The sequence below is a fragment of the Chionomys nivalis genome, chromosome X, assembly GCF_950005125.1.
Source record: "Chionomys nivalis chromosome X, mChiNiv1.1, whole genome shotgun sequence".
Lineage (NCBI taxonomy): Eukaryota > Metazoa > Chordata > Mammalia > Rodentia > Cricetidae > Chionomys > Chionomys nivalis.
In genome coordinates, this window is record NC_080112.1 from 93,819,331 (window position 1) to 93,834,672 (window position 15,342).

Below are 15,342 nucleotides of genomic sequence, written 5' to 3' on the forward strand. Positions count from 1 at the left end.
GTAACATGCAAAATTAACTGATGGTACTAGAAGTGATGATAATAGTTATCTCAGGATGAAGTGTTGGGAGGATGAAGACTGGTGTGCGTAAACGAAAATAACATTTCGATTTTGGTTTGTGGTGGATTCATAGGTATATACTCTTCCAGAGACAGGAATGCTTCCATTAAAAGGTCAAGAAAACATAACCAAAGGCTCATCTATAACACTGTGAAATCCAGAAGCCAAACTAAAACTTACACAGAAGCATGAAATGACAAATACAATCACCTAGGCCAGGCTCTCTACTGGACTATAGTGCTACATCTCTTTGCTTGACTCAGTTCTCGTCATCTGAATGAGCAGCGTAATTGTCCTTCCAACAGCTACCAGCTGTGTGTCTGCGTCCACCGTTCTAAGAGAATCAGCAGCAGGCCAGAGCCTGGCAGAGTATATTATCACCTGCAAAACTACTAAAGCCTTGGAATTGATTTTTGGCTAGCAGTGAAAGATTGAAAAATGCTTCACCAAACAAGTGTCTCTGCCCACAGGCTATTGTCCTGCTGAGTCATGAGCACTCTTTCTCTTCTACTCAATTTATACAGAAAGGCAGGTGGGCAGAGAAAGGTAAAGTTCTACTTGGAGACTGTGTTGCTAACCAATACAGGATGCAAGTCTGGGAAATAAGAAGTTGCTTCCAATACTAGTTAGGGTGGAAAAGAAAGGAAAGGGAGAAGGAACACTAAGGAAAAGAACACCTACCTGGGAATCCAGGCAGTCCTGGCTGCCCTTTTGCTCCAGGGCTTCCTGGTAATCCAGGCAGGCCAATACCTCCCACAGAACCTTTGATACCTGGGTTTCCTGGATATCCAGGCAGACCAGGTTCACCCTGAAAACATGAATGAAAAGACAAAACTGAAGTCTCTTTGTGACGTTGATGGTATATCAATGCAATATTATTTATAGGGTTTTTACTATATGCCAGAAACTCTGCTAAGTGCTTTATACAAATTGCTTCCCTTAATAATCACAACAGCCTGGTAAGTTACATCTGTCATTCCCACTGATAAGCGTGAAGAGCAAATCTCAGAGAAGTCAGGAGCCTAAGGTCTTTAGTGAGTGGCAGAATTAAGATTTGAACTGAGGTCTGTCAGACTCCGGAGCTCAGGCTATTCCCGTGCTACATGGATGTATCAATCTCATTAATCCTTGCCAATCCTATTAGATAGGCAACATCATCAGCATGCTATAGTGATACAGCTAGCAAGTGGTGCAATCTGAATTTTAACTTCAGAACTTGCGATTATCATCCTTAATAATTTAATCAATTCATAGCTTACATTAAGTCAATAGCTACACTAGGTTCTAATGAAAAAGGTTGATTTTTATCTTACCATGAACAATCTACCAATTCTTCAGTGACTATCTAATAGTCTGTTTCTTTCATGACATTATTCTTGACAAGTAGCCTACACGGCCCATGGGCTGCATGCAGCCAAAGAGAGCTATGAATGTGGCGCAACACAATTTTTTTAAAAAATTACATAAACATTATAAGACCTTTGCATTGTTTGGGAACTTCATTGTGCAGTACTTGACCATGAACTATATAGATGACAATTTCATGTCACAATATGAGAAGATTGGACACACATGTGCTATAAGGATAGAGTCATATTCTTTTATTGACTATAACAATTTTGTATATGCAAATTATAACTCTTGAATTTCATTCCAAGTATCTTTGTGGCCATAGGCACTGTATATGTTGTTATTTTCCTCAATGAATTATTTACATTATATTTCTTTCAATAAATTCTTAGAAGAATTCCTATCCACTTTAATAGTTTTAAAACTTGTCCTCAATACTGATGAAAACAGTGTACAATAATTCTAACAGTCTCCCATGGTACTCATTCTCCACTCATGGGGAACATGACCTCTTTAACAGCACGGTCGTACTCAATATCACCTACAGAATGTCTTCTTCTTAGGCTTGCCTGTGTGAATAAGACTTGCTGTTTAAGTCTTGTGTGTTTCTATATCACGCAATTAGGTTTTAAAAATAGTGTCCCACTTCCTTACATTTTTTTCTCAAAAGTTAAGAATCTTGGGCTGAGGATGTATGCATTTTTTCCTGACCCTTTATGAATCAAACACATAGCCCATTTGGGGGCACATAATGGGTATCTCATAAGAACTTGGCTTGAATTGATCCCACATTAGATGTTTATGCAGATAAACTAGGTAAGTGCCTAGTTTCATCCTAGCCTGGCCTTCATTATTTATGAATGAATTAAATTCATATTACAAAATAAAACATAGAAAGAAATTCTAATATTCTGTTATGGGCAAACCTGAGGAACCCAGCACATTTCTGATTATTTATGATAAATAAATTATGTTAAATTCCACAAATGATACCAATCTCTAAGCTGTATTACCTCTGTCCCTCAATACAGTTTTTATTAATCACATGGCAAGTAAATTTTAAATATTTTATAAGGACTTCTGAAGTGAATTACAATTTAGTAGCTTAAGTTTTATTTAACATTTTATTATTTATACATTTCCAGAGGGAAACTATGGGTTTCAGAAAAGACAAACCGTAAAGAGGAGAGAATTTAGACAAATTTTTTTTGATTCAGACAAATCAAAAGATCAGACCAGGAATCTCATACATCACCACAAGAATGCAAAATTCAAGTCTGTTTGCACCTTTAGCAAAGCTAGGAGTGACCTGAATACAGGGAAGTTTCAAATATTTGCATTTATTCCATACTCAACTTTGATAAGATTCTTGAATATGAAGCATATCAAACCAAAAGGAGCCAAATTTACTCCTGAGCAACTATCTTGCAAACGTAGTATATTTTTTTTCTTTTTAACAAGACTGATACTAGAATTGACTGTAAGGTCACTGTGTTGTATCACATACACCATGTAGACTAGAAACACCATTTAGTATCTGTTCTGTTGCTAAAATTCAAATTGGCAAGCTAAGTATTTTGGTAATAGTCAGACTTTATTGTATCTTAACAATATTAGCATCTTATCTTCCATGCTGCAACCTATGACCCCCAAAATATATTTGTAGTTTGTCTTATTTTATAAACTGCATCAAAGTTAATGGAAAATCTAATCTTTGCCTTCCTGCTTGAAACTGTAAAATTGAAGAAGCAATGCTACTGGTAAAAATAAAAACAATGAGCTGAAAATGTTTGATTGGATAGGAAAAACCCCATATTATGCTGAGTAGCAACATTAAACATAAAATGGCAGCCCATAGGCTGGAAGTTGTAGTTCCTATGTGATGATTCATTTTATAACCCTATTTACACATGGGGATGAAGGATACTACAAAGAAATGTTTTAGTTCTACTTTGGACAAAAAAGTTAACTAAATGAACATTTTAAAACAGGGCGTCTATGCTATCCAACATGTCCACTTGTAGTTATATGACCAAAGAAAACAAAATCACTGTGTCAAAACGACACCTTCACTCCTATGCTTACTGTAGCACTGTTCAAAATAGCCAGGATGTAGAACCTATTTAGAGTCCTGCAACAGATAAATGGGTAAATAAAATGTGGTTCACTAGACAAATAGTAAGCTCCAAAACTGCATGAAATTATGTTACCTATGACAATGTGGATGGACGCAGGGCACCTTATGCTCAGTGAAAAAAAGCAGAGAAAGATAAGTACTTCTCAGAGCAGTTAGGAGTAAAATGCTGGTTACCAGAGATTATAGAAAATAAACAGAAGAGGGCTGGAGAGATGACTCAGAGGTTAGGAGCACTGGCTGCTCTTCCAGAGGTCCTGAGTTCCATTCCCAGCAAGTACATGGTGGCTCAACCATCTATAATGAGATCTGGTACCCTCTTCTGGCCTGAAGACACACATTACAGAACACTGTACATAATAAATCAGTATTAAAAAATTATTTAAAAAGAAATAAAATAAACAGAAGAGACAAGCAGAGGGTTTAGTTAACTAAGTATGGTTTTATCGGAGATAGATGAAATATATTTACATATTTCATACCATGGCTTCATGAATATAATGAATAATAAGCTCCACGTTTCTCAAAAAGAGCTAAAAGTAACCAGGAATTTAACATTGCTTTCTGGACCCAGTTGTCCACATAAACTTTAGCATTTGGGACATCATGTGCAAGATCTATATAAGACCAGGTCAGACAAAATCCCAGCCAGGAATGTGGGCAGTGAGCATGACGTCCCTCCCATTCTATGCAAATGAGCTATTGGCAAGTCATGGCCTCTAGGAGAGGAAGAGTCAGCTTTCTTTAGTGATGCAGCACCTGAGACTCTGTTATATGGCACTTTGTCCATACACAAAAAGCACACTAAATAAACTCAGTATTAATTTTTAAATAACAGATGAAATTGACAGGAAATAGTGGAGTGAATTTAATAAAAATATATGCATACATGAAATTCTTAAACAATGAAAGTCACAGAAATTTAAGGGGAGCTATCTGCCCAATGTATAAGCAAATTAAATGTACCTCATAAATATACACAAATAGAATTATCAATCAAAAGATAAAATAACAAAAAATGGCCGAACAGTATTTTTGGCAAACTTTAGATATTATTAATGCAAAATTTGTACATATTAAATGCATACATGTTGATGAGTTTGGATAAAAAGATGTAATTCTAATCCAAACCATGTTACCTCCAATATTTTCATTCTCCTCCTTTTCATGTATGTGTGTGTGTTGTGTGGGTTGTGTGTGTTTTGTGTGTGTCTGTGTGTGTGTGTGTCAACAACATGGTTAAAAGAGCAGGTATAGTGATGCATGCTTATAATTCCAGCAGTGGGTGAGCTAAGGAAATAAACTACGGAGTTCAAGGCCACCCTGGGCCATGTGGTGAGTTTCAGGACAGACTGAGCGGCAAAGTAAAAATGCATATAAAAAAACAAACCAAAACAAAAATCAACCCAACAAACAAACAAAATCTGCATAGCACATAATGTAAAATGAATTTTCTGAACATTTTCAGATGAATGGTAATGTCAACCACAGGTACTGTATTATATACCACCGATTGCTGGAACTTATTCATCATGCTTAAATGAAGTCTGAACAAACTGAACAATACTGACATTTTATCAAAATAAGCGAGAAAGATTATATAATTAGTTCTTCATGTTTCCTATGTATCTAGCTCTCTCAACTAGGAAATATCAAGTTAATACGGAAAACTGATAAGTAATAATAACAGGCTGCTTGGCCAGGCCAAACAGGGCCACAAAGGGTTTAATACATGTATGTAAAAGGTGATCAACACAGCTAAAACATGGCATTATACTTAAGATGATGAATTCAATATTATCTTTTAATTAATTAAGAAAATATTAGTAAGAATATTGCTCCAAATACCAGGCTAGCATAGACAAAAGTGGCTCAAATTGTCACAAAAACATCAAAGAAAATGTGACTTATAACATTAAACTATGTCATATTATTGCTGCATTATATGTAGCTCTACAATTATTTTAAATATCTTCAAAACCAAGTGCAAGGAAACAAATATCCATTTGTTCATCAAATATAAGGATTCTTCAACTTAAAGCATCCAGAAATTAAAAAATTACCTTCAAGACAAGTGAAAACATTATGTTTATAGGTAGAAATCTTGTATTAGATTTCCCACCGCAGAGTACAAAGTATTTATGTATAACTTATTGAAATCATTTACATATCACACAAGCCATTCAGATCAGTGTTCTTAGTACATGCACAGAATTGGACAGCCATCATCAAAATCCAATCTTAGAAAATTTAATCCTCCACGCACAAAACCCACCTGCACTTGTTAACAGTCATTCCACATTCCTTTTCTCACCCTGGGCTCCAGCTACACTTCGTTCTCCTGTTTATGCCAGTTTGCCTATTCTGGACATTTTATATAAATAAAATCATGTAATATGGTATCTTGGATCTGGCTTATTGTACTTAGGGTTAATTTTGGAAAATCATCTAGGTTATATCAGTGCTTTCTTCCTATTAATTATCATATCCTATTCTATCATATGGATAAAGCATGATTTGTTTAGCCATTCACCCACCGATAGACATTTTGATTTGTTCCAAACTGTTATCATTATAGATAATGATGCTATGAGCATTTACATACAAGTACTAGTGTCTGTGACGAGATTCACACTCACTTCTTTTGGGTGTATACACAGAAGTGAGGCTTCCAGGTTATATGACAGTTATAACTTTCATGGGGCATCATGAAATGCCTTTTCATTGCAGCTGTATCTATCATTTTACTTTCCCACCAGTAACATGTAAGGCTTCCAGTTTCATTACATCTTTTCCAAGCTTCTTGGAAGTGGCTACTTTACTGAGTAGGAAGTGGTATCTCACCGCAATATAAATTTGAATTAATATGACTGATGAGATGACTATCTTTCATTATTAATATTAATAAGGTATGTGCCATCATGCCTAGTTAATGCTGAAGATGAAATCCAGGCATTCACAAGTGTTAGGGAAGTATTCTACCAACTAAACTGTATCTCACGGCCCTGTTTGATAGTTTTTAATGGAATCTGACTAATGGGTACAAAGTATTATCCCATTGTGTAATTGATTTGCATTTCTGTATTGACTAGTGATGTGGAATGTCTTTTCATGTATTTACTGGCTATTTGTATATGAGTTTTAGAGAAGAGTTTATTCAAGGCTGTTGCTTATTTTTGAATAGGACTGTTATGGCTTTCTAATAAAATTTCTGTCATCTTCATTCTTGTGCATATGGTTATCTTACTGAAGTATACTTATAAGCCACATATAAAAGAAGCTAAAAATAGTCTTGCTTTAAGAACACCATAGATAACTCCCAATTCAAACCGTTTGCTGATAAATTCAATTATAAATTCAGACATGGTTTATAGGGGTGGTTTTCACTTTACTATATGTTGAAATTAGTCCATTATAAAAAAATACACAAATTTAAGAAGTTTAAAAAACACAATTCTAAATCAGTGAGTAAGAAACAGAATTTTTTACGATGAGATTGAGTCACTTGGAAATTTGTCTGAGAAAAAGGGTACTGAACTGTATTCCCAGGTCTACAGAGTTTCCTAAGTAGCAGACAGTTTTGAAGGGTTTAAGTCAGGCCTCCAGTCCTCTCCATCATCCCTAAGACTTATGATGACTTTCCCATTTTAGCAAGAAAATATAGCAATTATTAAACTACATTCTTCATATTTTTCTCCAAACTTGCTTTTTACAAAAGCTTTCCTATCTTCCATGATTTCAAAACCAAAAACTTCAGAGTCATCCTTGATACCTCCTTTCTCTCAGATTTCATAAGCAAATCTTTCTGATTTGACTTTTGAACTATGTTCATAATTAGACCGTTTCTTATCACTTCCATTGCCACCAGCCTGATTCAAGCCAACACTATGTCTATGCTATATAGGTAAATACTAGCATAACTATTCTGTATACTATTTTGAAATCAAGAGGTTTAATTTTAAAATGGATAATGTACAATTATGATATTCTTTCTGTTTGTTTCCCATTTTACTTAGGAATAAAACCTATGCTAGGCTCCTAGATAATACATTCCTGTTACCAGCTTGACTTCACAACCTACGATAAGATTGAAGGAACAATTCTTTTCTCAGAATATGCCTTGTCTTTCTGGAGTTTGTTTAGTAAAGAATCAGAAACGAGCACAGTTCAAGAAAAGTTACAACTTCTCAGACGCATGATCAGAATAGGATTACCTTTGGACCAGGAAGACCCGGAAGACCAATGCCTGAAACACCTGGATCTCCTTTACTTCCTTTCTGGCCAGGTAACCCTGGAGAGCCAGGTTGTCCAGGAACTCCAGGAGGTCCAGGGGGCCCATCTACACCTTGAGGGCCTGTTGAAAATATGTAATGTAAAATATTTAATAAAATAGTCTTTATTCACAGCAAACCTAAGATGAATGTGATTTAGCAAAAGGATCTTTTTAAAAACTTGTGCAAACTGGGTATATATAGTGAGTTTCATGCATAGGTTTATATAACAATCTATTTCTAAAGAAATTTTAATGGAAGAGAAGAAGCTGGAGAATATGTATGTCTGTGAATTCTAACTTTAATTTCTTCAAATTCTGTCCCTTATTAAGTCACTTTTACATTTTTGTAGTGAGAGTTCTATCCATTGGTTATTTTAGAGAATGTCTTACTCTTAATCAACATTAGCTGCCTCCTCTCCCATCTCCTGAGGAATCCCAGCCCTCTTTACATACTATCACTTTGATACATACCCAGACTTTCTACTTAATCTTTTCTGATTTAAAAAAAAAAAGGATAAAAATGAGGGTTGGGTCAGGGGTCAGTCGGTAGAGTGTTTGCCTCATATGCATAACGCTGTTCAATTTTTAATACATTATAAACATTGCATGTTGTCAAGTACTTATAATCCCAGTATTTCGGGAGAAGATACAGGAGGACTAGAAGCTCAAGATCATCCCCAGCTATGCAGCAAGTTTGCTGACAGCTGGTGCTAAATGAGACCCTGTCTCAAAGGAAAAAAGATAGTGAATATTAATAAGACAAAATGACTATGACCCTCCATCACTCACCAGGAAAACCCATGTCACCAATGTTTCCTTTAAGTCCAGGAGGCCCTGTAAGTCCTGGTGGACCAGGGAGACCGGGATCACCCTTGGGACCTAGAAATGTAATGTAAACAACAAAATGGCATCATGGGACTGGAAGGACAAGTTTCATTGTATTAAAGTCCACAGATACAATTCAATGTGAAATAGTCAGGGAGTTTTCCAGAAGTCTTGTTAGTAACATAGTGGGATACAATTAAGCTAATACAGGTCTTTACATTCAACTTCATAAAAATAAAGGTAACTTTACCTGAGCACTTTGTTCTTCTCCTAAAACAAGTCCATGCATTTCATGTTCTATTTGTTGCATATCGATAGCTACCATTTTGGGGGCTCTCACAGACAAATCCAATATATAAATGTTTAATAAAACGTCAGTCATGGATCCCTGTCATAACAGAGCCCCTCTCTCATTAGGCCAGAGAGAGATAAGGGTTGGTGGTTTGCTGGAGAGATGCAGGATTGACCTGGGTGTGTTTGAGGATTTTTCTTAGAGCATCACAGGTGCTTGAGCTATGTGATGTCACCTACATGTTTGCCAGTGCCACCATATATGTCTTTTTTTTTCTTTCACAGGTGACTTCCAGCTTAAGAGAATGCAGAAGATGTTGGGAAGAAACCAGGAGAAAATTTATCTTTCTCAATCCATCAAGATAATGTGATATGGATTTGATGGCAAATGATCAACCTTCAGGGCTCTTCTGAGAGGACAAAGACCAGATGCATTTTATTCTTAGGGGCTGAACTAAAATCAAACAGCTGAAAGTTTTGAGAAGTGAGCTAATACTGAGGCAAACTGGTCACTGTAAGAGCGTTTCTGCAGAAAAAAAAAACTACAAGGAGGCCTGGGGAACTTTGGTCCTCAGAAATTTTAAAAATCAAAAATTTCAATCACCATTTTACATTGCAGAATGACTGACTTGTCTGATGGCAGCAAACAAACAAAGAACAACAACAAAAACAACTCGAACAGGTGATTTTATTCAGGCTCCAACCAGATAATTGTCTTATTTATATGCTGGCGTGTCTATACTAAAGTACAGCACATTACTTGAATCACAGTTCTACATATATTCTGCTCTGAGCAAACTATGACTCTGAATAAGCAAACTAAAATCTCCTATATATTTTGTCTGTTGAAACTTTGGCTAAATGTCAACAATTTTGTCAAGCCCAACCAGATCCAAACCATCACTGAACATGAGGAGGTCACAATTACTTTTCCAAAGATCACCATCAGCTATCCAAATGCCACAGTGGTTCTATCTTACATACCTGGTAGTCCTGGCGATCCGGGTTGTCCAGTCAGTCCAGGTTGCCCTGGGTCTCCAGGCAAACCCTGGTAGCCTTTTGGTCCTGAAAGTCCAGGAACACCTTTCAATGATAAGCATAAAAGTAAGTTAGGCTGAATCTTACTAACAAATTAAACGGATTTGCCAAAAAAACAAAAAAAAAAAAAAAAAAACTGCTTAAGTGTTGAACTGTATGTAAGTGAAAAGGAGAAACTGGCATATTCTCCCTCTCTCCCCCTCTGTGTGTGTGTGTGTGTGTTGGGGGATTGCTGCACTTGAACCATTTCTCTAATTCTGTTCTCTGTGACAAAAGCTCATTTTTCTGATAATCTACTTGATTTCTCAAATCAAGAAGACAAAATTCCTAGGACAAATGAGAATGAAAAGATGACCAAAAAATGCAGCAGAAATCAACTTCAAGATGATGCCTAGGGAAGAAAAGATGGAAAGAAACCATCTCTTACACAGCACTTGGGAGGGTAAGGATGCTCGGCAGGGCGTCTGCTTTATTTTGGCAATAATTTAACAAACTTTCTTAAATCTGGCAGTGGCAGTTGTGCAGCATCTTTGCTTCTAGCATGATACAGATATGGATCATGGATTATCAAGATGCCCCTGGAGAGTGATGGGTGTGTAGCTCAGTGAGAACTTGCCTATCATTGGGTTTGATTCCAGGCACTTCAAACCAGAACAACAACAAAATAATGTTCAATGCCCAGCCCTGCCTACCAATAGCAACAGCAGCAGTACCAAATTGGTGATAACCTGATGTACTATGGACTATTAGTTTCTCCAATTTTTACTGTCCCACCAAGAAATTCAGATTAGCCAAAAAAGCCAACTTCCTCTTTGTTCCTAACTATCTCAAAGTATTTTATCATTAGTAATCCTACAGTAGAAGTCAAATATATTTTTCCATTCCTATAATTCAGAAAACATGGCTAAAAATAAAAGAAGCCTCGTAAAATAATAACTCCAGAAACTGGTAAGACTACTCAGTGGATAATGGAACATGCCACCAAGCCTGAAGACCTGAGTTCATCCTCCAGAGCCCACATAGTGGAGCACGAGAACTCACTACTAGAAGTTGTTCTCTGACATTTGCATGGGAACTGCAGCCTAAACATGTGCATACATACCAGTCCACCAATCAATCAATCAAAAACTGATTGTTAAAAGAAGAAATACCCAGGAAAGACATTTCATTTTAGTCATCCTAAAATTTATATATCCCTGCCTTTTGGGTACTTTGTGAAAAGCTCCAGTATAAGAAATCATTTTTAAGGAAAATTTTCATCAAGTCATGCTCAATGAGAAGTTAATACTTGTTTACACACATACATGCACAGTTGACTGCATTAATAGAACAGAAAAAGAACTGCAAAGGTACTAAAAGCTACAAATTGATGACTAATTTTAAGATTTCATAATGTTTAAAAGTTGAGTTCTTTTTCAAAAAATATGTTTCTTTGCTACAGGTGCCTTATATTAATTTATGTATATTTATGTTTTGTGATAGTTTTGATGAACCATGTTGTTTTTCTATAAAAAGAAATGAATAGTGTTACAATTTAAAACCTGTTATGTACAACATTATACTATTCAGCTTCATTTGGTCTCAAGGGAAAAAAATTAAAAAGAACACCACATTTGCTAAATACCAAATGCTGTTCCAAAGTACAGTGACTTCTTTTCTGTACTTTTGTGGTGCTTCTGGAAATCCTGAAGGTAGTTATTTAAGTCTATTTTACTTATGAGTACATGTATGTATGTATATGTATATGTGTGTATCTACATGTTCGTATGTTTGTTCTCACATATCTGTTTGCATGTGCATATAGAGGCCCAAAGTTGAAATTTTGTTTATTGAGGACAGGTCTCTCACTGAACTCAAAGGTCTTCCCAGAGTTCTCATTTTCTGCCTCAAAAGTGCTAGGATTACAGGTATGTGCCTGCTTTGCTTTTATGTGGGTTCTGGGGATTCAAATTCAGTTTCATGCTTGTGTAACAAATCCTCAATTCACTGAACCATCTCCCCAGTTCCCCACATCTTGATGAATATCTTACATATCACCATAGAACCTTCATGTGGCAATGGATGGAGATAGAGACAGAGACCCACATTGGATCACCGGACTGAGTTCCCAAGGTCCAAATGAGGAGCAGAAGGAGGGAGAACATGAGAAAGGAAGTCAAGACCGCGAGGGGGGCACCCACCCACTGAGACAGTGGGGCCGATCTATTGGGAGCTCACCAAGGCCAGCTGGACTGTGACTGAAAAAGCATGGGATAAAACCGGACTCTCTGAACACGGTGGACAATGAGGGCTGCTGAGAAGCCAAGGACAATGGCACTGGGTTTTGATCCTACTGCATGAACTGGCTTTGTGGGAACCTAGCCTGTTTGGATGCTCACCTTCCTAGACCTGGATGGAGGGGGGAGGACCCGGGACTTCCCACAGGGCAGGGAACCCTGACTGCTCTTTGGACTAGAGAGGGAGGGGTGAAGGAATGGGGGGAGGGGGAGAGGAGTGGGGGGAGGGGGAGGAGTGAGGGGAGGGGGAGGGAAATGGGAGGCGGGAAGGAGGCGGAAATTTTTTCAATAAAAAAAATTTTAAAAAAATCCTGTAGCTCATGACAGGTAAATGACAAAGAAAATATTCAAGCAGAAAGCTAATCAATGAAACACCATGAATCAAATGAAATATTCACTACCAAAATTGTGAATACTGACAATTGACTTGTTGATTTTAGTAACTCCAAGCTACTTCTCTGATACTTAAAATAAAATGTCAGAGGCCAAGCAAGATGGCTCAGTAGGTAAAGGTGTTTTGTGAAAAGCCCAATAACCTGAGTTCAGTTCCTGGAATTCACAATGAGGATGGAGGGAACTAACTTCTGAAAGTAGTTCTTTGATTTCTACAAATCCAGTGAGACACACACACACACAATCATACATACATACATACATATATACATATATAAATGGATAAATATGTGTAAAGTCAAATTTCAGGGACTGGGTATGTAGTACAGTCAAAGAGCATGTGCTAGCATCCATGTGGGTCTGTGTTTGTTATCTAGTATCCTCCCCAAAATTTAACTTCACATATGCAAAAATAATGTATTTGTGAATCTATCCATTCACCTACCTGGTAAGCCAGGCTCACCCTTCTCTCCTTTTGAACCCAGGAAATCTGGATCCATTGGTCCAGGAGGACCTGGAAGGCCAGGTTCTCCTTTACCACCTTTTTCTCCTGCGGGGCCTGGAAGACCTGGTTGACCTTGCATGCCATCATCACCTAAAACCAACAAAGAACACTAAATTTGTCCCTCCATAATTAATGCATGTAAAATCATCACTTGTCTCATAACTAGGTAGACATCTAAGCTCTAAAAACATTTGTGTAACTTGATGTCTGCTAATGAATTACTTGAGTGCATACATATTTAAAAAGTCCGGTAATCTCTCTGCTGTATGGAATTCTTGGATGACGACTAAAGGCTCACCATAAGAAAAACCTGAAGCTTGCCGGGCGGTGGTGGCGCACGCCTTTAATCCCAGCACTCGGGAGGCAGAGGTAGGCGGATCTCTGTGAGTTCGAGACCAGCCTGGTCTACAAGAGCTAGTTCCAGGACAGGCTCCAAAACCACAGAGAAACTCTGTCTCGAAAAACCAAAAAAAAAAAAAAAAAAAAGAAAAACAAAAAGAAAAACCTGAAGCTTAATTCTCAGATTAGGGGTTAAGCATGTACAATGTTTCAGGTATACAGATTAAGTATGTCATCAAACTGAATACAAGACTTTTTAATTGACAAACCACAAAGAAATTAAACACTAAGCACTGCTGGTCTTAAAATAGGAAAAACAAAACCTGTATTGGTAGAACACAATGTTTCATTTCCTCTGCACACATAACTGTCACTAAACTCCACTTCTTACCTTTAATACCAGGAGCACCACTTCTGCCGGGAATTCCCAAAGGTCCTGGTGGGCCCGGAGGTCCCATCATACCTATTTCTCCTTTGGCACCTTTGGAAAATATCAGTGAGTACATTTTGTGTTTCTGGACTTTGGAAAGCCTCTCTTTCTCTCCCTCTGTCTCTGTCCACCTCTGTCTCTCTTTCTTCCCCTCTCCTTCTTCCACTCCCTCTATCTTGCTCTTTCTTCCTTTTCTCACCAAAAAGCACATATTTGTTTATTTATTTATTTATTTATTTATCTATTTATTTATTTATTTATTTATTTATTTATTTATGTGTATGGGTGTTTTGGATGAATGTATGTGTACCATGTGCATGCAGTACCTGCAGAGGCCAGAAGAGGGTACTGGATTCCCTAGGACTATTGTTAAAATTGTGAGCTACCATGTGGGTGCTGGGAATCCATCCCCAGTTCTCTGGAAGAGCAGTCAGTGCCTTTAACCACTGAGCTCTCTCTCTCTAGGACCTCAGTTTTGCCTCATGAAATTCTTTCTTAGGGAAGCCACTTTCAATAGAAGGAAGTTACAAGGATGAGAAGAGGCATTATGAATGATCAGATGGCACATGAGCTACAAACACCCAAGCATCAGAAAAGTGTCATTATAAAACTGGATTCTTCAACTCCAGACATTCTTGTGGAAGTCATATGAATTACAGAAAATAATCTGGTAAAGGAACCCCTGATTTCTGACCCACAGGATCTTGAGCAAAGTGTTTGAAAAGTAGCTTTAAACAATCACAATTTGGATCATTTATTATATAGTAATACATAACTGGTACTGTCACACAGAATAAGAGTATAGAGCAAAAAGGAAACCGAGTTTCCAATATTCATACACTTAACGCTCTTTCTTAATAGGTAGTGTCAATTTGTAAAACACGATATGAAAATTATTTGTCAGAGTCATATATTAGTTTCATTTATCCTCAGTCAGACAAATCATTAAACACTACCTGGAAATCCAGGAACACCTGCTTTTCCTGGGAGACCGGGTGATCCTGGAGGTCCTATGAGGCCAGGGATTCCAGGGGGTCCTGGACTACCTCTGTCTCCTGGGGGTCCTGGAACATCAAACCCAGGAGGTCCTGGATCTCCCTTCTCTCCTGGTATTCCATTTAAGCCTGGTTTACAAAACATTATCATGAGAAAGTATTGAAGCAGTTTCTAAGCAATGGATCTGGTTATTTTTTTCGTAAAGAACTGATAGTATCTGCATATGATAAACCTAAGAGAGTACATTAAAGACTCTTTTGGCATTGTTCATATAAAAATGACTAAAGAAGATGGAGCATTAACATTTTAAATCATATTTCTTTAAGATGGTTTTCTCAAATTACTTTTTTTAAAAAGGTATGTTTCAGCCGGGCGGTGGTGGTGCACGCCTTTAATCCCAGCACTCGGGAGGCAGAGGCAGGCGGATCTCTG

The 15,342-nt window shown here is 37.3% G+C and overlaps 1 protein-coding gene across 1 annotated transcript in view; it reads right to left on the reverse strand.

Moving 5' to 3' along the window:
• Window positions 1–15,342, reverse strand: part of Col4a5 (collagen type IV alpha 5 chain) — a 193,793-nt gene that overhangs the window by 37,398 nt on the left and 141,053 nt on the right. The window contains exons 31-37 of the mRNA XM_057759380.1: window positions 14,871–15,038; window positions 13,876–13,965; window positions 13,086–13,235; window positions 9,918–10,016; window positions 8,607–8,696; window positions 7,759–7,898; window positions 742–868 (exon numbers count right to left, since the gene is read on the reverse strand). Of these exons, the coding sequence (XP_057615363.1) occupies window positions 742–868; window positions 7,759–7,898; window positions 8,607–8,696; window positions 9,918–10,016; window positions 13,086–13,235; window positions 13,876–13,965; window positions 14,871–15,038 (864 nt within the window). The remainder of the gene's footprint in view (window positions 1–741; window positions 869–7,758; window positions 7,899–8,606; window positions 8,697–9,917; window positions 10,017–13,085; window positions 13,236–13,875; window positions 13,966–14,870; window positions 15,039–15,342) is intronic.